General features: G+C 43.7%; 1 protein-coding gene across 1 annotated transcript in view; it reads right to left on the reverse strand.

Moving 5' to 3' along the window:
* The window catches only part of dusp11 (dual specificity phosphatase 11 (RNA/RNP complex 1-interacting)), a 67871-nt gene that overhangs the window by 24673 nt on the left and 17221 nt on the right, over positions 1–25977 (reverse strand). Inside the window, exons 4-6 of the mRNA XM_034192828.1 lie at positions 20761–20884; positions 14144–14204; positions 14016–14062 (exon numbers count right to left, since the gene is read on the reverse strand). Of these exons, the coding sequence (XP_034048719.1) occupies positions 14016–14062; positions 14144–14204; positions 20761–20884 (232 nt within the window). The remainder of the gene's footprint in view (positions 1–14015; positions 14063–14143; positions 14205–20760; positions 20885–25977) is intronic.

Raw genomic sequence — 25977 nt, forward strand, 5'->3', positions numbered from 1 at the left:
AAGCTACAACACAAAGATCCCACCTTAAACACCAAAAAGCTACAACACAAAGATTCCACCTTAAACACCAAAAAGCTACAACACAAAGATTCCACCTTAAACACCAAAAAGCTACAACACAAAGATCCCACCTTAAACACCAAAAAGCTACAACACAAAGATTCCACCTTAAACACCAAAAAGCTACAACACAAAGATCCCACCTTAAACACCAAAAAGCTACAACACAAAAATCCCACCTTAAACACCAAAAAGCTACAACACAAAGATTCCACCTTAAACACCAAAAAGCTACAACACAAAAATCCCACCTTAAACACCAAAAAGCTACAACACAAAGATTCCACCTTAAACACCAAAAAGCTACAACACAAAGATTCCACCTTAAACACCAAACAGCTACAACACAAAGCTCCCACCTTAAACACCAAAAAGCTACAACACAAAGCTCCCACCTTAAATACCAAAAAACTACAACACAAAAATCCCACATTAAACATAAAAAGGTACAACACAACACCAAAATCCCACATTAAACATAAAAAGATACAACACAAAGATCCACCAAAAAGCTAAAAAGGTACAACACAAAGATCCACCAAAAAGCTAAAAAGATCCCACCTTAAACACCAAAAAGCTACAAAGATCCCGCATTAAACACCAAAAAGCTACAAAGATCCCGCATTAAACACCAAAAAGCTACACTACAACACAGATTCCACCATAAACACCAAAAAGCTACAAAGATCCCGCATTAAACACCAAAAAGCTACAAAGATCCCGCATTAAACACCAAAAAGCTACAACACAAAGATCCCGCATTAAACACCAAAAAGCTACAACACAAAGATCCCGCATTAAACACCAAAAAGCTACAACACAAAGATCCCGCATTAAACACCAAAAAGCTACAACACAAAGATCCCGCATTAAACACCAAAAGGTACAACACAAAGATCCCGCATTAAACACCAAAAGGTACAACACAAAGATCCCACCTTAAACACCAAAAAGCTACAACACAAAGATCCCGCATTAAACACCAAAAAGCTACAACACAAAGATCCCAAATTAAACACCAAAAAGCTACAACACAAAGATCCCGCATTAAACACCAAAAAGCTACAACACAAAGATCCCGCATTAAACACCAAAAGGTACAACACAAAGATCCCGCATTAAACACCAAAAGGTACAACACAAAGATCCCACCTTAAACACCAAAAAGCTACAACACAAAGATCCCGCATTAAACACCAAAAAGCTACAACACAAAGATCCCAAATTAAACACCAAAAAGCTACAAAGATCCCACCTTAAACACCAAAAAGCTACAAAGATCCCGCATTAAACACCAAAAAGCTACAACAAAAAGATCCCAAATTAAACACCAAAAAGCTACAAAGATCCCACCTTAAACACCAAAAAGCTACAAAGATCCCGCATTAAACACCAAAAAGCTACAAAGATCCCGCATTAAACACCAAAAAGCTACACTACAACACAAAGATTCCACCATAAACACCAAAAAGCTACACTACAACACAGATTCCACCATAAACACCAAAAAGCTACACTACAACACAAAGATTCCACCTTAAACACCAAAAAGCTACAACACAAAGATCCCACCTTAAACACCAAAAAGCTACAAAGATCCTGCATTAAACACCAAAAAGCTACAAAGATCCCGCATTAAACACCAAAAAGCTACAAAGATCCCGCATTAAACACCAAAAAGCTACAACACAAAGATCCCGCCTTAAACACTGAAAAGCTACAACACAAAGATCCCGCCTTAAACACTGAAAAGCTACAACACAAAGATCCCGCCTTAAACACTGAAAAGCTACAACACAAAGATCCCGCCTTAAACACTGAAAAGCTACAACACAAAGATCCCGCCTTAAACACCAAAAAGCTACAAAACAAAGACCCCACCTTAAACACCAAAAAGCTACAAAGATCCCGCATTAAACACCAAAAAGCTACAAAGATCCCGCATTAAACACCGAAAAGCTACAACACAAAGATCCCGCCTTAAACACTGAAAAGCTACAACACAAAGATCCCACCTTAAACACCAAAAAGCTACAACACAAAGATCCCACCTTAAACACCAAAAAGCTACAAAACAAAGACCCCACCTTAAACACCAAAAAGCTACAAAACAAAGACCCCACCTTAAACACCAAAAAGCTACAACACAAAGATCCCACCTTAAACACCAAAAAGCTACACTATAACACAAAAATCCCACATTAAACATAAAAAGGTACAACACAAAGATCCCACCTGATCTGATAATGGTTTTTAAAGTTATCTAAAAAGATAATCCGATAATGAAAACATTATCTTCGATAATTATCTGTTATCGGATTATCGGAAGTGTGCCCACCACTGAAAGTACACTACAATAAAGCATAAAATTGGCGCTTTCACTGCTCAAATAGTGGGGCGCGGTGTGATGCCAGGGGAGGCGTGTGTGACTGCGGGGAACATTCTTTTTCCCATGCTAGAATGAAGTGTAATTGCACATCCACTACAGTAGGGGGCAGTGCTGCTCTCACTGTCAGTGTGTGCAGGGAGTATTGAGGACTCTAGCATCATGGAACGCAGCTCTATGGTGTAGGAGTTTTTTGCAAGCAGCATGTGCGCCCACACAGCACAGAGCGGGTGATACAAAGTGCAGTGACCAACCTGTTGAGAGACACCACGGAAAAAATATTTAACTTGGATGAAAAGAAAGGTGGAGAGAGAACGAGGCAAACGAAAGTCACTTGAAAGCTAAGAGGAAATAGGACAAAGCGTATGTAGCGCTCGGCTTCACTGTGTGTTTACTGTGTCTTTACATGTTGGTGGCAGACAGCATGAAGCCAAATAAATGAAGGTGTCACTTAAAGACATCACACCGCCATCACGCCGATAAGCCGCTTGAGTTTTTTCAGCGAAAATGTGCCGAATATTGGCAGCAATCATCCCGCTTTCAGTAAACCAGCGAGCACTGTTAGCATCACATAAGGTGGTGTAACAAACCGCTCAGTGCACCCCCACAGCAGAGGAGCTGATTGGTCAGCAGTAGACTCTCTCTGTCAAAAATAAAAAATATCCCTCTGATCAATGACACCGCCGCCAGACGGATGTCACCGCTCACAATCTTCAAGTCTTGCAATTCGATGAAACCACTGAAAGCAACAAAGACCGTTTTGTGTACGTTTTGACATGACAAACTCCCCCTGTGAGGATCTGCTTTGTTCTAAATATGTCAGAGACCGAGCTGCAGCTGAAGAGCTCAAACTCAAAACACTGCACTGCTGTTTGCAGACCGTGGCAGCGAGGAGAAAAGGACTTGGGGCACTCGTCAGGAAGGCCTCACCTGCTGCTGAGTGGACACACTGTTACACACAGAGACGCACCGGCCTCAAGGCACCTTTCCTCTTGATTTAAGTGAGGCTATGACAGACATTATAGGTATAGTCCATTTTATAAAGACCAGAGCACTAAAAACAAGAGTCTTCTGTGGTGTCTGTGAGGAGACGTCGAGCCGTGACCCGTCACAGTGAAGCAGGGTGGCCGTCACAAGGAAAAGTCTTTGTTTTTGAGCTCAGAGAGCAGTTTTTGGAGCAGGAGCACAAGCATGAAGTCGCAGAAATATTTAGTGATGAAAACTTCCTGGTGAAACTGGCCTATCTGAGTGACATATTTGGAAGGCTAAATGAACTAAATTTACAGCTTCAAGGGAAGATAAACACCTGCCTCAGGTCATAGACAAGATCAGTTCTTTCACCTGAAAGCTTGTGACGTGGGGCAGGCGACTGGATCAAACAAATACTGATTCATCGGAGAACCTATGTGAATTTGTTGACACCTCAGTGAGTCCATAGATCAAACAGCACATTTTAAAAAGTGCTTACTGACTGGGTGAGAGATCCTGTCAGTGCACCAGCTCCAACTGGTTTCAGCTCTGCAGAGGAGGACCAGGTCACTGATGTGAGGTCTGACTCCACGTCACAGACACTGAGTGTACAGAGACAGTGTCCACTCTGAGACCAGAGGCTTTGTTCTGCTCATCAAGAGCCGTTTCCTGTAGTCACCAAAGTAAACTCTATGCAAACGACATGCCGCCTCACAGGGTTTGCTGCTACACTCTTTATTTCATTTATTATTATTGCATGGGTTTAGGCCTGGTGCTCCGGTTTCCTCCCACAACGAATAAAGAAAAACCTGCTTATTTAGGGTCTGCTCCTTTCTCTGCCCCTGACCAAGGCAGAGTTGGTCCCCGGGCCCTGGACCGTGGCTGCACACTGCTCCTAGTGGTTGGATTGTGTCTAACTGGGAGGTTAAATGCAGAGGACACATTTCACTGTATGTACGTATGTATATGTGCAATGACAATAAAGACTCTATTCATTCTATTCTTTTCATTCATCAAAATCGCACATTTTGACCTGTACAAGTAATGTCCCACCGATAACCCTAAAAAAAACCAAACAAACAAAAACACGAGTATCAAGTGTTTGGGGAAGCTATGTGACAAGTTTCATTGCCATCATTTACACTGCCTGAACAAAAAAGGTATTAGTGAAGAGAAGGAATAAATCAAAATGGCCAGCAAGCTAGAAGATGGATGTAGGTGGCGCCAACATGCCTGAGCACAAGGAACACCAGTAAAAAAGAAGTGTGTTTCTAAGATGTAGGACTCAGCAGTTATTGCCAAAAGTCTACTACACTGGTTACAGCACCCCACCAGTTCACCTAAATCAGGGGTCGCCGACCCTGTGAGGGACGCTGCCACGCATGGTTTCCACATCTATCTACTCAAGTCACAGCTGATTTTTAAAAGTGGTGTTTTCCAGCTCCTGATTGGTTGAGCACACCTGGTGGAGTTACGTGCCTGGGAGTGGAACAGGGGAAGTTACAAACCATGCAGGGCAGGGGCCCTCCAGGGACAGTGACCTAAGGTATCAGTTTTTGTAGAATACTATACTGATCATGTACGTCAACTTTGACTTCAAGACTAACTCCATCAGGATGGTAGCGCGTGTAGATGCAGCGGCTCGACTCTTGCTTTTTTTTGTCCCCGATCCAATTCATCTGATTTTGAGTATCTGCCGATACCGAGTCCCAATCCGATACTTTAAAAAACTGAATGAACAAATATTAAATATATAATAATTTCATTTTAATCACCTTATTTTATTATTTATCACTTAAACAGTGATAAACTTCTCCTTGAGGTAGCTTGAACAATCAAGTAATAATCTACCAGACTTAAAAAATGTACAAGTTTCCATGTTATTTTATTTGCCTGAAAATAAATGTCCGAGGTTCCTTATGTTAAACAAGAAATTATCTAATCTGAAATAACAGGTGGTTTTAATTTACAGATGAAAGGTTTCTAAAGAACCATTTATTGATTTAGCTATTTTAATTACAAGTGTTCTAAACTTTTTTTAAACAGTAATCAGAAATTTTGACGTAACAAACAAACACTTCCAACGATTTTTCTTCAGAAAACTGCTCTATAAATGAGCAGTGCTGTGACACGTTTCTGTTTGGTACAGATCAGTGGTTTCTGCCACTAGTCTTCCGTATTTTGGCCCGACGCTTCGTTCCTATTGGACAGCGCGAAGCTACGTCACAGCTCAGAGCGCCGAAAGTTCAAAAGTCAACTTGAAAAGTAAAAGTAAAAAAACAAAAAAAAACAAAACAAAACACAACTTACATTTGCATCCTGACAGTCCTCAGTGTCCCTCTGATGCTTTATCAGTGTTCAACAAGTTCAGAGCAGCGCAGTGAACGTGAATGAAGATGGAAGCTCTTTAAGACGCGCTCCTAAATGTGATGTGTGGTGTGTGCACGTTGCTCGTGCACACACCATTTCTCGCTCCGTTTTGCAGACAAACGATCACAGGACAATTTGTTTTTTTCTTTTTGTTAATCAGATGACAGATCGTCGTCCTGAGGACTTGGTCAGCACTGGGTCCTGCTGCGCACGGAGAGATGACTGAGCAAGAGTTTCGGTGGGAAAGTGTCCATCATCCTCTTGTCATTCCATCGAGGCGTCAGGCTGAGCGCGTAAACACACAAACAGCAGTTCTGTGAAAGAAACTTTGCACGCGTAACTCCCCCCACCTCTGTCCGGGTTACAATTCCATCTCTTCCCAAATTCACTGTGCAACTCTTGTTCCCTTTTCTCCTCTGGAATCGGTTTCAGCCACACGCATGTGCGAGAATGTCTGGTTGAACTTATGTTTTTGCTTTTGTTCAATTAAAAAAAAAATGATTGGGTTGAACTTTGACCGCGTTAGCCTGCCGACAAAAGGCAATGCGCGCTCCCGTCAGAAGCGTTGCGTCAAAAGCCGAGCTAAAGCGACGCTTCTAAAAAGCAACGTGTCTCATTGAAAATAACGCTTTTTAGATCGATTCTTGACGCCTCTGACGCGTGAAAGGCCCATTAATCTGCAATAATGAACTTGAAATAGCTCTGATCAAAATAATTAGGATAAAATCTATATCGGATTCCTGATCGGGATGCAACATTCGATTTCGATCAAGTCTGAAACCACGTGATTGGGCCCGATTTCCGATCACGTGATGGGATCATCCCTACTTGCTGGTATTTTTCTTCTCGGTTTAGCGTAGGAGCAGATTTTAGATCATACAACTGAACCCAATGAATTTTAACAAGACAAATTTCCCACAGTTGGGTTTCAATACCCCAGAGATTCTATGCATTCCAGAGTCAAGTGGCGACATGGCTAAATAAAGGCATCCCCAATGCTGCCATCGAGCTGGCCGGCTTCTCCATGCACAGAGCGGGCCGGACGGAGGACTCCGGGAAGAGCAGGGGAGGAGGACTGTGTGTGTTTGTTAATAACAGTTGGTGTAGAGCGGCGGTTCACTATCCACATATAGTCCCCCTCATGCTAATGCTAGGTTAGCACTGGAGACGCTGCATGACGTCATCTGCAAACAGCTCACCGCTCATCCTGAAGGAGTGATAATAGCTGCGGGAGATTTTAAATCATACAGAATGGTTACGCCCAAATTTTTTTTAAATTCAAAAGGATTCAAAGGATTCAAAAGAATTTTATTGTCATATGCACAAAGGAACATGTTCCCTGCACAATGAAATGTGTCTACTGCATTTAACCCATCCTAATTGCCAGTTAGGAGCAGAGGTCACCTTTAGGCGCCCGGGGACCAGCTCCAGATGTATATCCCTGCCTTATGGTCAACAGCAGGGCTGAGCAAACCATGACCGGCCTCATGACGACAGACGACACACACATAACACACAACACACATAAGCCGGCCCGGTACATGAACACATAAAAAGCACACACAAGATAAAATGTGAATTTCCCGACCAGGGGAAAGAATGTTTTAGATCAGGTCTCCACTAATATTCCAGGATATTCAAATCAACTCCATCAGTACATTTAGGATAATATGATCATCTCTCGCTGTCCCTGACTGCGACCTACCGACCCTTGATCTGTAGAACTAAACCAGTCACCAGGACAATTACCGTGTGGTCTGTGGAAGCCACCTCAAAGCTGCTGGACTGTTTTGGTAGGACGGACTGGGGTGTGTTTGCACAAGAGAACCCAGAGGCATGTGCTGACTCAGTTCTGGGTTACATACGTTTCTGTACTGAAAATGTACAAACTCATAGAACTCCAATCAAAAACACAACTGTGAGAGCACTGCTGAGGGAGAGGGATGCATCCTTCAGGGCGGGTGACACACTAGAGGGAGGCTCCAGCGAGGCATGAAAGAGGTGAAGGGGGCCTACAACCTTCACATTGAGGAGCAGTTTAAAAACAACAACCCTTGCAGTATGTGGCAAGGCATCAAGGCACTGACTGACTATAAATCCAGCAGCCCACTGGCCAGCGAGGAGACAGAATTGCCAGATGTCCTGAACCACTTTTTTGCCCGCTTTGACATCCCAAGGGAAAGGCCTGCACGGTGCACCACTCCGTCTGCTGGGGATGCACCACTGGTGCTGCAACAACACCAGGTGATCGGTAATCGGCAACCATTCCCACATGTCTAAAGACCTCTACCATCATCCCTGTGCCCAACAAGTCATCCATAACAGGCCTGAATGATTATCTCCCTGTAGCACTGACTCCTATTGCTATGAAGTGCTTCGAGACACAAGTGCTCTCACACATTAGATCCATTATCCCCCCCCAGATTTGGATGGTCACCAGTTCACTTACAGAGCAAATCGCTCCTCAGAGGATGCTATTAACATGGTGCTCCACTCGGCCCTGACACACCTAGAGGCCCAACAGTTATGTGCAGATGCTTTTTGTGGACTTTAGCTCTGCATTTTACACGGTCATCCCTCAGAAACTGGTGGGAAAAACTGGACATTCCGGGCTCCTTACTGTGATCATGGATTTTGGACTTTCTCACTGACAGACCGCAACATGTGAGAATAGGACACCACACCTCCTCCATCCTTACTTTGAACACAGGAACCCCACAAAGTTGCATGTTGAGCCCCACCCTCTTTACACTGTTCACTCAGGACTGCGCTCCCATCTACTCCTCTAATTCCATCATCAAATTCGCTGATGATACTATAGTGAGACTCATCTCAAATAATGATGAGACAGCATACAGTTGTGAGGTGGCACATCTGGGTAAGTGGTGTGTGTCCTCAACACCTCAAAGACAAAGGAGGTAATCACTGACTTCAGGAGATCAACAGGAGGAATACATCTCCCGCTTTATATTCACAAAGAAGCTGTGGAAAGTGTGGAGAACGTTCCTTGGCGTCAGTGTTTCCAACCGGCTGTCCGTGACCGCCAACACCTCAAACCTGGTTAAAAAGTCTCAGACTCTTCTTCCTCAGGAAGCTGAGGAAGACCCAACTACCCCAGGGACTGATGCTCAACTTTTATCGGAGTACCATCGAGGGAATCCTCACGAACTGAAGTGTGTTTCGTGAGCTGTAGAGCTGCTGAGAGGAGGCCCTGCATAGGGTGGTGAAGCCCAGTGCATTATTGGGATGGAGCATCCTCACCTTGACCCAGTCTATGCTAGCAGACTGAGAAAGAAGGCTAGAGACATTGTAATGGACAAAACACACCCCGGGAACCGTTGCACAACTGCACTAGGTATTCACATCTAGCATTATACATGCCTTTTTTTATCTGCATATTTTTTATAAGGAGGAGTCAAGGGCAGTTTCATTATACGCTGTATAATGACAAAGTGATTCTGATGAGCTAAAGCATATTTTGTGAATTAAGCCACATTCACTCACAGCAAACCACCCCCTGAGACAGGTAACCTCCATGTTGGATGGAAAATGGCAGAAAGAAATTGTTTACAGCTACTGAACACTGCAAAATTCTGCAACCTATGAGCAAAATCCTTTTTTGGGAACCGAGCGAAGGATAGGTATGACAAACATTGTGTGGCCGGGCCTTCAGGACCTGTATTTTTTGTGGATGTTTTCGGAGCTGCTGGCATGTGAATGTCCCTGATATTCAGTACCTGACATCTGCAACTATTTTGTCAGGGATACAAATACTTTGTTGTGGGGTCCATGAACAAGATCATCATAAGACGTGCCTCAGATCATCATAGCAAAGGTGAGTTGCTTTGTGCAGTATTTTGTTTATTTAAATAAATGTTAAATACTTTTCATACCAAATTAACTTGCTTTAATGATCGTCTTTGGTTTTGCCACAAATGCGGGAGTTTGGTAAACGCACAATGAATTTAAACGCATAATGTCAGTTAATAAAATGCTGGTTCAGCTTTAATGATCATTAATTAAGCAGCCTCACGGTGCTCTGACAGGCGCAAAATAGTCTAACACTGTTTGATTCATGACACTTTCTGTGTGAGTCTTAAAGGGTTCGATTCCTGTTGTCACAACGTGGGCTGTCCGTTGTCCACCTTGTGAAACCTGACAACGCATGTTATGGACAAGCAAATACAGCTCACTGTCACTTTGTTTCCATCCAGCATACTGTTGGCTTCTGGGTTTAACTATGTCACGTGCATACCCTCTACAGCAGCACAACAGAAAGAAAGATCAAAAAGCCATGCAATAACTTTTGTGCGGCTCGGTCCATACATGGTACATGCCAAATTTTTATGAAAACTGAACAAAGATTGTAGGAGAAGAAGCGAAAGAGTGAGTGAGTGAGAAACAGATTAACACTTGTAGGCCCAGAGAGCAGACTTTAGTCTGCAATGAAAGTCCCCCCAAAGTTTAGCATATGACCAACCTCCTCCCTTTGTTATGTAAATGAGCCAAGTCCCTGTGTGCTTTGTATAGCCTACATATGTAATAACATATGGAGGCTGACAGGTTTCAGCAGCCTATTGTTTCTTTGGAATGTGCCAATTAACGTCGGTCTGTGAATCTGATGGTGGAAATGTGGGCGACTTTGCATTTCAGAATGAAAACGTCGTCACCGATTCTTCAAGTAATGGGGATGCGACTGCTCTTGCACCAATAAATCCTCTTCTCCAAAGACGCACCAGGAGATAGGCGGTCAAGTATGTGATTGAGCAGGACAGTTCAAATACAGAGGCTACATCAGATGAGGAGGAAGACACAAAGCATGGCAACCCCCCTCGTAGCAAAAAAACAAAAAGTTGCTGATTTGAGCATAACACCTGGATCCACAGAGAAGGCGAAAGAGGCACCATTTGGTTCCATAGCAATGTTGGAGACTATTCTGTTCATGAAACGCCACAGACAGCATTCAGTGGATCTGGAGGGCCAACAGAGTTTGCAAAACCCCAAGTCATCTTCAAAGCCTCCTGTGTGACTCAAGTAATCTGAAAATGCCATTTTGTGCAGCGTTTCAGGTGCAGCAACAAGCTGACAAAGGATTGTGGAGTGAGCTTTCATAAGTGAGTATTATATGTAATAATGATTTCTGAAAAAGGTTAGAAAATGATTTCTTTTTTCTGTTAAATCTGTTTTCTGTAAGTTAGTGAGATCGATTTTACTGCCTGAAATGTTTTATCAAGATAAATATCTCACCATTCATTTAGTGATTCAATTAGAAGTCTCACTTTCATAAGTCTCAATTTATCCCTTTTTAATTAGCCTTGTTTTTTCTTCACATCAGGTTTTCTATCCTGAGATATTCTATAAGAGCAAATTTATAGAATGGAAATATTTTTTCTCTCAATTTCGTGGGTAACATGACAGTTGCTAACTATCTTTCAACATGAATATTCTGCTACTAAGAATATACACGAGTGAGATTAATTTCTCTATGATATGCTCCATATTCCAATATAATGCTTTCAGATTTATTTCAACTTAGTCCAGAAATGATTGAATAATCTTAAAGGGGTGAAAGGTGGAATGCAGCAGTACGCCGTACGGGGAAGAGATGTCAAGTCCTCTCCAGCCGGTGTGCAGGGCACGCCTCTGCAGCATCAAGTGTTGTGTGTTGGGGGGTGTGGCTGGATATTTTGGTGTCCTTTTCTTTTCTTTGCTCTCCAGGTGGCATGAGAGCTGATTTGTCTGTGGAGAAGGTGCTGGCTGAAGAATCCTTCACCCTCATCAACATCATGTGCAGCACCTGTGACTGGTGCTCACATGCAACCTTAAAGACTTTCAGCTGAAGCAGATAATTGGATGGCGTTCTGCATTTAAGTCATGTGTGATTCAAGCAGAACTGCCGGGAACTCAACCTTGTGATGTTCGTTTGTGAGACGCTGAGGACCGCACCTGGGTTTGACACATCGAGCCCGTGAAGCAAGGAAGGGTGAGGACACATGCTGTCAGCACACATTAAAGGTAATTAAGTGTTTGATTAATTGTTGATAGTAACTTGGTGTTTTGTTACACAGTATACTTGAATTGTGATGAGAATTGTGCAGCTTGCTTCTCACTGCTGTGGCGTGCGGATAAGTGATCCTCCACCTGTTGTGAGAAGCTGCTCATTTGCATAAAGTTAAAAAAGATACAGACCTGAATGTGTTGCTGATAGCGTGTGTCTTTTGAAAGATATTGTTGTAACTGCTGACTTACCTCACCTCTTCTTTGCTTCACAGAGAGTCAGTTTGTCGTGTCCACCTGGGGGGTGTTTGGTGGTGGTAGTGGGTCCAGGAGCGCCGGGCTTTGATCCTTACGGGCGCTGGAGAGCGTGCCAACAGTCACTCCACCAGAAAGACGCTGTTTAGTTTGTACACACTGTTATGCACCAAAGAGGGTAAAAAATAAATTGTTTTGTTTTGGAACCGCTTTCTGGTTATTTTTAGCGCTGGGTTCTGTCAGACGCAGGTCCGCTCCTCAACCCGCGTCGACACATAACAATCAAGTGCCGTGTTTGACTGTGACATAAATCACATTTTAAAGACAACAAAAAGATGACAGGTTGAATCTGCGCCCCGCTGAGGAAGAAGAGGAGACCAAAGGGTGAAAAGGGGGCCATCTGGACTCCAAACACACACCGACCAGCTCCCGCTGGAGTGGGACGCACACGATCAGAGTTAACACACACTTAAGGGGAAAACTTCAGTCCAGACAAAACTGGCTGGTGTGGCTGTTTCGTTTTATTTATTTTATTTGAAATTTTGACAGAGAAGCACTGCAGGTGGGTTAAAAACTTAATATCATGTGAAGCTCTTTCACCCCTGATTATTTCCCATCTTTAAATTAACTCCATAATGACATTAAGGATCAGACTAGTATTTTGTGTCGTGGCAGACAGTGTGTGTTTAAATGTTTTTTTTGCCAAACTGATGGTATTATTTTCTATCTTGGCAAAGATAATGACTTCAGCGGTTGGGATAGTATGAGTAAGATTCATAACTCCAGCTGTTCACAACATCTGGACTGGGAATTCATTCAAGTCTGTTATATAAACAGTCTGATCCTCTTCTGTATTTGTTTTGATAAAATAGTGGCTGTACAAATGTGGGACTGAGTTTGAAAAAATGTAACGGTGCAGTAATAGCACAGAAAACGCAGATTAATGGTGAAACTCTCTTGAAAACGTCGATCATGGCCATCAGTTTTGATTCATGCCTGGTTGGCGGCGATCTGGCAACAACCAGCAGATGAGCCGATCAGCCCGGTCCTCCATTTAGTGATTCAATAAATATAGATTAGCTGGAGTCTGTGGTGCAGGTGTTTGAGAGGAGGATGCTGAGGAAGCTGCTCAGCTTCCACGACAACATCTCCCACCCCCTCCACGCCACACTGACGTCCTGTCAGAGCACCTTCAGCCACAGACTGAGACTACCGAGGTGCTCCACAGAACGCCAGAGGAGGTCTTTCCTACCTGTGGCAGACTGTATAACTCATCCCCCCTTCTATAGTATGAATACATAAGTTATGTTCAATGTTGTGCCAATGTCTTCCACTCATTTTGCATAAATTTGTTGTACTTATTGCAAAGAAAAAAACAAAAAAAAAAAACATAGGTTTTGATATAAATTTGGGGTAAACGCAAAGAAAAAAGGTGACAATATGTAACAAAAAACAAAACACAACACTACATATATTAATCTGTACAACTAAACTGGGAGGGGGGTGATGGTGGGGAATAGTCATCAACAACCCCCCCCCCCCCCCCCCCCCAGAAAGCATGTTGTCATACACAGTATTCATTCACACTTTTTAAATATAGCACACATACATATGTGTGAGAATCCAGTGATATTCATTTGCTGTTGATTCTTCAAAGCATTATTATTATTATTATTATTATTATTAATTTCCTCCACTAAATGACACCTTGAACATTTTATACAACACTAAATGATAGAGGGAAGGCATGTTGGTTAATATTACACACTGACTGTCTTAAAGAGAGATTTTGGGTTCAGTATTACGCTGTAGAGCCCGACCCCTGCCACCAATTAGCCACAGTGGCTAACAGTCTTTGAACCCCATGACAGCTACATTTAAACACACCATTATCTATGAAACTATGTAAAGATTCAAACCCAGTTTATGACTTAAATCAAGGTAAAAAAACTCAGTGAGTAACAATCATAATACTCACACTCTATGGCCTTTTTGGGGTCCATCCCATCAACATCGATCAGATACCTGCAGACACGAATATTAGTTTGAGAAAACAACTCAACAAGAGAAAACAACAACCAGAATGCACATGATGTCGATACACACCTGCAGATCAGATAGCCAGTGCGGTTCAGACCGTGGGTGCAGTGGACTCCAATCAGAAGATCTGCATCACAAAAAATAAAATTACATTATTGCTCTTCAGCTGAAAACAAACTTGCAACCACCAAAAACCAGTTAATTTACAGTCGTGGTCACAATTACTAGCACAACTATAGTTTATGTACACATTTTAATATATGATCAGAAATAAATGCAAGCAAACAATTTTGTTTAATCAGAATATTTTAAAAATGACCAAATTTATTAGAACTGTGCTCAAAAAACTGAGTGACGGCACAAGAAGAAAACAAGTGAGGAAAGCCACCAAGACACCCAGAGAACTCTGAAGAAGTTATAGGTGTCTGTGGGCGTAGACCTCAGTTCATGCTGGTGATGTCCAACAGGCACAGCTCAACCCAAAGGAAGTGATCTGAGTGTGTCAACAGCTCATCTTCAACCCACTGAACCACCTGCGACAACAAACCATTCCTGAGTTTTTCCTAGGCTGCGGTTAAAGCCTAGGAGGAATTCAAACCATTAGTTTTGTATGGAGGGATGGTGTTTCATTGAACCCTGCCACCTCAAGCTGCTGGAAAGTTGTGTGAGGAAAATGCAAATGGATTCTATGAAGAAACACTCATAATTATGGTATTATGATATTGTCCCACTGACATGTCTCCTAAAATATATCAGTAAAACTGACAGTATAAGGTTAAGGTATAATGCATAAGGTTGAAGAGATCCTTTCCAAATTCTTGAAAAAGAAAAAAAGTGTCCTTGCATTGGTTCAATGATGAAATAAGGAGACAAATGAAAAAGAGACCTGGCTTTGAAAAAAAAAAAAAAATCTGTAAAGACAAAAACTAGTACTGACATAAATATCTTCAAAAGTTTAAGAAATCAAGCTACCAAAAACTTACGTATTGCGAAAACAAGTTACTGTACAACAACAATAACTGAGGCCAAGGAAAATTCCTTTGTAATGTGGAAACAAATAAATATAAATAATATTGTAAAACCTTCTATTAAAACAACTCCACATGAACTTAGAGTTGGAGACAGACATATCAGGGATGGGAAACAAATAGCAGAAGAATTTTTAACATGTTTTTTGTTTCATCAGTAAAGGAACTAGAAAAACAGTTTGATTCAGAAAATCTTTCAAAATTTATAGAACATCATACAATGTTACTATTCAATCCTGTATTCTCATTAGAGCTAACAAATGAAGCAAAAGTGCTTGAATTAATAAACAAAATGAATAAAAGCCAGAGTAAGGATCTTTTTCACATGAATACAGCCTTCCTGAAACAAAATAAGCATGTCTTTGTTAAGCCTCTGACACGCTTGATAAATTTGTCCATCCAAAGTGGACAATTCCCCACACTTTGCAAAAAGGCAAGAGTCATACCAATCTTAAAGTTGGGGTCGCCAGACCAGATGTGTAACTATCGGCCTGTAAGTATCTTGCCTGTTTTCTCAAAGGTATTGGAAAAAACAGTGTCTTGTCAGCTTACAGAATCAAATAATATTTTACATCCATTGCAATTTGGCTTCCGCTCTCTGTACGCCACAGAAAAGGCAAACTGTTTCTTTGTGGAAAAACTGAAACATGCAATAGATTGTGGTGAAGTGATTGGTGCTGTTTTTTTTTTGGACCTTAAAAAAGCATTTGATACGCTAAACCAGTGTTTTTCAACCTTTTTTGAGTCGCGGCACCCTTTTATATTTACAAAATCCTGCGGCACACCACCAACTAAAATAATATTATAATGCTATTACCTCTGGTTTTGCGCAAAACCCAATTATCGCAATAGAAAATCGATACAGAAAACATCGCATTTCGAAAATCCTCAAGCATTTTGCGCTCTGATCTCAAGTAGGGCTGTCATGATTAGGAATTTCTGGAGACGATTAATTGTCAGACAAATAATTGCGATTGACGAATATATTGTCTATTTTTTTTTTCTTTTTTTCCCCTTCTTTATATTCTACTATTGTAGTATAATTACACAACTCTGGAAGAACGTTTGGCTTCTGTGAAACTGGGAATGGTGCAACATTTTTATTTTTATCTTCATTTTACATACATTCCCAACTTTTTCTGATTTGTGGTTGTTTGTTGCATTTCTGAAATTGTTTCTCCTCATCAGTCACGTTTTGTGCTTAAACACTACATTAAGCTCAAGACTGAACAAATAAATACCTTTGGAAAATAACAGCTGTTAAAGTTCAGAGTTCTCACCTGCTTTTTGTGATCTGTGCGTCTGAACATTTTTTTTTTGTGTGTGTATCTCAGTTCATTCATATATTCTCATTTTTTAAATATGTTTTTAAAGATATTTGACCATTTATTTCATCTCATGATCTCATAAATTCAGCATACGACGCGCACATGGTGAGAACAGGATGGTAACGGCAGAATCACACCTTTAGAGAAAGTTCAGAGAGAAGTAAAAGCTTCACGTTTTCGTTTTGTTAACATGTTCACTCCATTTAAAATCCTCTCTGCTCCGCGCTCGCTGCGCACTGAACGTGTCGCGCCTGCATTCAGGAATCTCCCTCACCCACCCCCTCCCCTCCCTGACCCACCCCCTCCCTCACCCACCCCCTCCCTCACTCACCCCCTCCCTTGCAGTCTGCAGCCTGTTAACTCCGCGCGCGTGCACACACAGGCACAGACACACACACCGACAGCTCCGCATTTTAGACGGCTTTTGAAGGAGACGGCACTGTTTTAATCGGCCGTCAGCCTCCTTGTTATTGTCCCGCCTTAAGACGAGAGCGAGGCTGCAGCACGTTTGACATCAGATTCTGAGTCGTTTTATGCTTTGTGGATAAAATAAATAATTCACGGTAATCGCGAATATGAAAAATAATTGCGAATATGAAAAATACCCACGGCACCCCTGACGATCGATCACGGCACCCTAGGGTGCCGCGGCACCCCGGTTGAGAATCACTGCGCTAAACCATAATACTCTGCTTCAAAAACTGGCCAATCAACTTTGCAACAAAAACTCTACAATGGTTCAAATCATATTTAGAAGAGAGGGCAATGCGTAGTGACCAATGAGACATCTAACATTCTGGAAACAAATACAGGAGTGCCCCAAGGCTCCATTCTTGGCCCTTTGCTCTTCACACTGTACATTAATGATCTACCTGATTCATGTCCAACAGCAGGTTTTCAAATGTACGCTGACGATGCAGTGATTTGTGAGAGAGGGAAAACAGTACAGGCTGTTTCAGAGGAATTGTCAAAACATCTGCACAAGGTAGCTGTGTGGTTTCAGAATGCTCGTCTGTCTTTAAATGTAAAAAAGACAATGTCTGCTTGCTTTGCCTCGAGAAACAAGTCCATAACAGAACTGAATTTACAGATAAATGGACAAAACATCTTACAGGTCCCAGAGATTAAATATCTGGGCCTGGTTTAAACTCTCAGCTTAAATTTGAGAGTCACATCAAAAAAGTCTGCAGAGTTGCCAAAGCAAACCTTTTTACATTTAGAATGATCAGGGACCACCTGCCATTCTATGCTGCGTGTACTTTTATGCAATGCATGATTCTTTCCCACATAAGTTACTGCATCAGTTCATGGTCACAGGCCACACTCACTACAGTCAGGCCTTTGCAAATGATCGACAACAGAGCTGTGAAAATCTTGGATAAAAAGCCCATTAGATCACATCATTATGTCAGTATTAAGAATGTAAAAATGTTAACTTTTGAAAATTTTGTGAAACATGGTCAGTTAAAGTTTAAATGTGTGCACCAACAGGCCCCAATGGTCCTCAGTGACTGTATACAACCCCTGGCAAAAATTATGGAATCACCGGCCTCGGAGGATGTTCATTCAGTTGGTTAATTTTGTAGAAAAAAAAGCAGATCACAGACATGACACAAAACTAAAGTCATTTCAAATGGCAACTTTCTGGCTTTAAGAAACACTATAAGAAATCAGAAAAAAAAATTGTGGCAGTCAGTAACGGTTACTTTTTAGACCAAGCAGAGGGGAAAAAATATGGAATCGCTCAATTCTGAGGAATAAATTATGGAATCACCCTGTAAATTTTCATCCCCAAAACTAACACCTGCATCAAATCAGATCTGCTCGTTAGTCTGCATCTAAAAAGGAGTGATCACACCTTGGAGAGCCGTTGCACCAAGTGGACTGACATGAATCATGGCTCCAACACGAGAGATGTCAATTAAAACAAAGGAGAGGATTATCAAACTCTTAAGAGAGTAAATCATCACGCAATGTTGCAAAAGATGTTGGTTGTTCACAGTCAGCTGTGTCTAAACTCTGGACCAAATACAAACAACATGGGAAGGTTGTTAAAGGCAAACATACTGGTAGACCAAGGAAGACATCAAAGCGTCAAGACAGAAAACTTAAAGCAATATGTATCAAAAATCGAAAAATGTACAACAAAACAAATGAGGAACGAATGGGAGGAAACTGGAGTCAACGTCTGTGACCAAACTGTAAGAAACCGCCTAAAGGAAATGGGATTTACATACAGAAAAGCTAAACAAAAGCCATCATTAACACCTAAACAGAAAAAAACAAGGTTACAATGGGCTAAGGAAAAGCAATCGTGGACTGTGGATGACTGGATAAAAGTCATATTCAGTGATGAATCTCGAATCTGCATTGGGCAAGGTGATGATGCTGGAACTTTTGTTTGGTGCCGTTCCAATGAGATTTATAAAGATGACTGCCTGAAGAGAACATGTAAATTTCCACAGTCGATGATATGGGGCTGCATGTCAGGTAAAGGCACTGGGGAGATGGCTGTCATTACATCATCAATAAATGCACAAGTTTACTTTGATATTTTGGACACTTTTCTTATCCCATCAATTGAAAGGATGTTTGGGGATGATGAAATCATTTTTCAAGATGATAATGCATCTTGCCATAGAGCAAAAACTGTGAAAACATTCCTTGCAAAAAGACACATAGGGTCAGTGTCATGGCCTGCAAATAGTCCGGATCTTAATCCAATTGAAAATCTTTGGTGGAAGTTGAAGAAAATGGTCCATGACAAGGCTCCAACCTGCAAAGCTGATCTGGCAACAGCAATCAGAGAAAGTTGGAGCCAGATTGATAAAGAGTACTGTTTGTCACTCATTAAGTCCATGCCTCAGAGACTGCAAGCTGTTATAAAAGCCAGAGGTGGTGCAACAAAATACTAGTGATGTGTTGGAGCGTTCTTTTGTTTTTCATGATTCCATAATTTATTCCTCAGAATTGAGTGATTCCATATTTTTTTCCTCTGCTTGGTCTAAAAAAGTAACCGTTACTGACTGCCACAATTTTTTTTTCCTGATTTCTTATAGTGTTTCTTAAAGCCAGAAAGTTGCCATTTGAAATGACTTTAGTTTTGTGTCATGTCTGTGATCTGCTTTTTTTCTACAAAATTAAACAACTGAATGAACATCCTCCGAGGCCAGTGATTCCATAATTTTTGCCAGGGGTTGTAGTTCCTCTCAGGTATGTGGGCTCCAGGACCAGAGGAGCTCAGAGCGGGAACTGTCAAATACCAAGACGGAAAACATCATTTGTTCAGTCTTCTTTCAGACTGCAGGCCGTTAAAGCCTGGAACTCTGTCCCATGATCTGAAGGGAGAGGCGAACTGGGTCCTCTTCAAACAAACTCCAGGACTTTCTAATCAGAGGTCAGACGTATGACTATCACTGACTGCTTATTAACTTTGTGTTGTAATGTCTTTTATTGTTTATGTTTTTGTTTTATGCAAGACCCATCTAGGGATGGACATTGCAAATTAGTGCTTGCTAAAATGTAGTATGTAACATGAGTCATGGAACATACTTGTCCCTATTCAAATAAACCTAAATAAGTATCCGAGGGTATAAAAATGCAGCTCTGCTGTGTGACCCGGACTTTAGTCCTCAGTGACATTCCTGTGTCTGGGCCCTCCACCTGTGAGGTCTGCAGACGCCTGGGAAAAGCACATGGGATCGTGACGTCACCAGTCAGAGGTGTTAGGCAACAACATCTGTGCAGGAGAATGAAGGTCCACGTCTTCAGGACAGGGCTGTGAAATTGTGAAATTCAAGGAAAATTTGCAGGGAATGTGGGGGGTGCAGCCCCCCAGGAGCTGGAGTTTAGGGCCCACGGGGCCACAGAAATCAATTTAATTTTGTATCTAATCATACATTTTCATCATCTCCCTGAAGAAAAAAAAATCTCAAAAGAAGTGCACATTTAAATGACCCTGTATTCAACCTGTCAATGATGTTGAAATAACAGAATATGACGTGGAAGTTGGACCTGGAATCATTTTCCTTTTAATTGTAAACCAAATTATGCATCAGAACAATTAAACTACATAAAATTCATGAAGACTGAAAAGACTGTTAAAGCATTTCAAAAACCACAGCTAAAGATTGTAGAATATTTTGAAAATCAGGGTAAAATATCAGTAACATACCTTATAGTAAAAAGGTCATTTATACTGGTCAGAAATACGCCAAATCAACGTGTGGTGCCCCAAACATATGGACTTACTATCAAACAGTGTAAAATGACAAACTAATCAGCACAGGTTCTAACAGTGTCCTAGAGGAGGCGCCTGGTTCCTCACCATTGTGTGCGTTCTCCCGTAGAAACCTGCGCACAGCACGTTTGAAGCTGAGAATCGTAGCGTTGCTGGGAACCTCGTGCCCGGCTGTAAAGATCTTCAACCACATCAGTGAGTCGGGTAAATCCTGCAGTGACACGGGCACATTTCATCATGCAGCAGAATAACCTTCAAAAACATTAAACTTCATCAAAACTGTAAGAAACGTCATTAATAATCACCATCATCAGCAGAGTCTGTCTGTTTTCACTCTGTGTAGCTTGTATTTTTTAGTTATTGTGTCTGTTTTCACTCTGTGTAGCTTGTATTTTTTAGTTATTGTGGTTTTGCACAATAACTGTACTATGTGAAATATGCTGCAGTCATGCAGTTAAACAATATCCATTAAAGTTTTAAGAATCATTAACATGTCACGATAAAGACCATGACTGTTTATACTGCGGTGTAAGTGTCGGGTCGTGCCGTCCGGCCCCAGCCCAACAGTCAGTACATCTGACTGGTACAAACCTCCATTTACACAGCAAATTCACATTTTACCAAAAACACACAAAACCGTCCACTATGTAGAGGTAAAGGTTTGCACAGCAGACTGTAAAGTGAGTTCATCCTTCCTTCATGAGGCATCCGAGGTTCTCCCCCCAGAAATGTTAACCTCAGAGCTCACTAACAATATGAAGTGATCAGTGGCGGCTGCTGGTCTGTCAACGAGGGGAAGCTCATTGTCGGCTTACATCTATTGTCTAGTTAATTTTATCCAAATAAGTAAAATGGTCATAACAGTCCCAAGTTGCACAGGCATTTCACAATTTATATCTGTATTACATACAGTATTTTATGATGGCACAATTACTAAGTGGTTAGTGCGCTTCGTTTCAGTGGGAAAGGTTCCCGGTTCAAACCCCCCCACCGCCACATTTCTCCATGTAACGTGGAGTTGTGTCAGGAAGGACATCCGTCATAAAACTTGTGCCAGAATCAACATGCAGGTCCACCATGGATCTGCTGTGGAGACCACGAGTGAAGACAAGAGAGCAGCTGAAGGGACCTACTTTTACAAGAATATTAATGTTTTTAAACAAAAATATCAAAAACTTCAGGAAACACACAGAACCTTTATTATTAAACATACAGAACAGAGTCTGTTTCCTGACATTGTTCCAAACAAGTTATTTCAATGATTGGCCAGCAGATGTCACCATATCTAAATGTATCAAAAGGTTCAAAACATTGAAGCATTGCTTCATATTGATTCAGTGGTTCAAAATGCTTTGTTTTCTCTGTCACTGATTTTCATGAATAAAATACATCAGCAACCACTAATTATTACCACATATGCCCGGATAGACTTATAATTATGAATACTTTGATGTGTTGCGAACCAGGACATTAATTAACGTGTGATGACTTTTAAACACTTCCTGAAGAACGAAACAGAGTAACTCACTGGCTTCTTCTCACATAAAGTCTAATCCAGTGTGCTTCTCTGTGTGCCTTTAAAACAGACTGATTTATAGCACCCGCAAAACATCCATCCATCCATTTTCTTCCGCTTTATCCGGAGTCAGGTCGCAGGGGCAGCAGCTCAAGCAAAGCCGCCCAGACCTCCCGATCCACACACACCTCCCCCAGCTCCTCCGGGGGAACCCCAAGGCGTTCCCAAGCCAGCCGAGAGATGTAGTCCCTCCAGCGTGTCCTGGGTCTTCCCCGGGCCTCCTCCCAGTGGGACGTGCCCGGAACACCTCTCCAGCGAGGCATCCAGGGGGCATCCAGAAAAGATGCCCGAGCCACCTCAACTGACTCCGTTCGACATGGAGGAGCAGCGGCTCGACTCTGAGCTCCTCACCCTATCTCTAAGGGAGCGCCCAGCCACCCTGCGGAGGAAACTCATCTCGGCCGCTTGTACTCGCGATCTCGTTCTTTCGGTCATGAGCCAAATCTCATGACCATAGGTGAGGATCGGAACGTAGATCGATCGGTAAATCGAGAGCTTTGCCCCCCTACTCAGCTCTCTCTTCACCACGACCGCATCACTGCAGATGCTGCACCGATCCGTCTATCGATCTCACGCTCCATCCGTCCCTCACTTGTGAACAAGACCCCGAGATACTTAAACTCCTCCACTTGAGGCAAGGACACTCCACCGACCTGAAGAGGGCAAAGCACCTTTTTCCGGTCGAGAACCCTGGCCTCGGATTTGGAGGTGCTGATTTTCATCCCGGACGCTTCACACTCGGCTGCAAACCGCCCCAGTGCACGCTGAAGGTCCTGATTTGACGAAGCCAACAGAACCACATCATCCGCAAACAGCAGAGACGAGATTCTGTAGTTCCCAAACCAGACCCCCTCTACACCCTGGCTGCGCCTAGAAATTCTGTCCATAAAAATAATGAACAGAACCGGTGACAAAGGGCAGCCCTGGCGGAGGCCAACGTGCACTGGAAACAGGTTTGACTTACTACCTGCAATGCAAACCAAGCTCCTGCTGCGGTTGTACAGGGGCCGGATAGCCCTTAGCAAAGGACCCCGGACCCCGTACTCCCGGAGCACTCCCCACAGGGCGCCCCAAGGGACACGGTCGAATGCCTTCTCCAGATCCACAAAACACATGCTGACTGGTTGGGCGAACTCCCATGAACCCTCGAGCACCCGATGGAGCGTGTAGAGCTGGTCCAGTGTGCCGCGACCAGGACGAAAACCACACTGCTCCTCCTGAATCTGAGGTTCGACCATCGGTTGAATTCTCCTCTCCAGTACTCTGGAATAGACCTTACTGGGAGGCTGAGGAGTGTGATCCCCCTATAGTTGGAACACACCCTCCGGTCACCCTTCATAAACAGAGGGACCACCACCCCGGTCTGCCAATCCAGAGGCACTGTCCCCGATCGCCGCGCGATGTTGCAGAGGTGTGTCAGCCAAGACAGCCCCACAACATCCAGAGACTTAAGGTACTCAGGACGGATTTCATCCTCCCCAGGGGCCTTGCCACCGAGGAGCTTTCTAACCACCACGGTGACTTCGGCCAGGGTAATGGATGAGTCTGCCTCTGAGCCCCCAGTCTCTGCTTCCTCTTCGGAAGACGTGACGATGGAATTGAGGAGATCCTCAAAGTACTCCTTCCACCACCCGACAACATCCCCAGTCAGGGTCAACAGCTCCCCACCCGCACCGTAAACAGTGCTGGTGGAGAGCGCGTCAGACGGTTTGCCAGAATCTCTTCGAAGTCCTCCTCCATAGCCTCCCCGAACTCCTCCCAGACCCGAGTTTTTGCTTCTGCGACCGCACGGGCTGCGGCACGCTTGGCCTGCCGGTACCTATCAGCTGCCTCTGGGGTCCCACCTACCAACAAAGATAAGTAGGACTCCTTCAGCTTGACGGCATCCCTTACTTCCGGTGTCCACCACCGGGTTCGGGGATTGCCGCCGTGACAGGCACCAGAGACCTTGTGACCACAGCTATGAGCAGCCGCATCGACAATGGAGGTGGAGAACATGGTCCACTCGGACTCCATGTCTCCAACCTCCCCCGGGATCTGGGAGACGCTCTCCCGGAGGTGGGAGCTGAAGGCCTCACTGACAGAGGGTTCCGCCAGTCGTTCCCAGCAGCGATACGTTTGGGCCTGCCAGGTCTGACCGGCTTCCTACCCTCCCAGCGGATCCAACTCACCACCAGGTGGTGATCAGTCGACAGCTCTGCCCCTCTCTTCACTCGAGTGTCCGAGACACGTGGCCGAAGGTCAGATGATACGACTACAAAGTCGATCATCGACCTCCGGCTCAGGGTGTCCTGGTGCCACGTGCACTTATGGACACCCTTGTGCTCGAACATGGTGTTCGTGATGGACAAACTGTGACTAGCACAGAAGTCCAACAACTGAACACCACTCGGGTTCAGATCGGGGAGGCCGTGCTTCCCGATCACCCCCCTCCAGGTCTCACTGTCCATTGTTCTCCTGGGGGAGAACAATGGAGTCCCCAGTCGGAGCGCTATCTAGTACCCCTCCCAGGGACTCCAGGAAGGTCGGGTACTCTGCACTGCCGCTCAGCCCATAGGCTGAGACAACGGTGAGAGACCTGTCCCCGACCCGAAGGCGTAGGGACGCGACCCTCTCGTTCACCGGAGTGAATTCCAACACTTGGCGACTGAGCTGGGGAGCAATAAGGAATGCCACCCCAGCTCTCCGCCTCTCCCCGCGGGCAACGCCAGAAAAAGGAAGCGTCCAGCCCCTCTCCAGGAGTTAGGTACCAGAGCCCAAGCTGTGCGTGGAGGTGAGCCCGACTATCTCTAGTTGGTATCTCTCAACCTCCCGCACAAGCTCAGGCTCCTTCCCCCCTAGCGAGGTGACAATCCACGTCCCAACAGCCAGGGGCTGTGAGCATGGACCGGGCCACCGGGCCATCCGCCCTCGACCGCCACCCAATCCTCTCTGCACCCGACCCCCATGGCCCCCCTCTGCAGGTGGTGAACCCACAGGAGGGCGGGCCCACGTCACTCTTTTGGGCTGAGCCTGGCAGGGCCCCATGGGCTAAGGCCCAACCACCAGGCGCTCGCGCGCGAGCCCCAACCCCAGACCTGGCTCCAGGGTGGGACCCCGGCTCCGCCATACCGGGCGACGTCTCGGTCCTTGATCTTTTAATGGTCATGGAGGTTCTGATCTGCCGTTAGTCTGACCCGTCACCTAGGACCTGTTTGCCTTGGGAGACCCTACAGGGAGCACAAAGCCCCCGACAACATAGCTCCTAGGATCATCTGGGTACGCAAACTCCCCCACCACGATAAGGTGGCAGCTAGAGGGGGAGACCCGCAAAACACTTTGGCATAAATATGCAAAAATGTGCGAACTAATTCTCACATTCCAATAGCTGTCAATCAAAACAGGATTCACCCTTTCGAATCATCATCCAATCATTGTGCATAACTCCAGGGTCCAGGCCTGCCCACAGCTCCATTCACCCCCATATTTGGATAAACAATTTCAGTTAAATATATCATATAGAAGACAAACACTCTTTGTGCAAAGTGCGCTGTGTAGTTGAACGATGCACAGGGACACCATTTCAGAATCAGAATCACCTTTATTGTCATTGTAATTTGCATTACGAGATTTGAGTGCAACTCCTAAAAGGTGCTTTCCGTGGTGTGAGTAATTTTTAGCTAAATAAAAGATAGTGAAATTTAACAGTAAATTATTCAGAGTATATGTACAACGGTAAAATAAAATAA

Source organism: Thalassophryne amazonica, chromosome 17 (genome assembly GCF_902500255.1).
Source record: "Thalassophryne amazonica chromosome 17, fThaAma1.1, whole genome shotgun sequence".
Classification (NCBI taxonomy): domain Eukaryota; kingdom Metazoa; phylum Chordata; class Actinopteri; order Batrachoidiformes; family Batrachoididae; genus Thalassophryne; species Thalassophryne amazonica.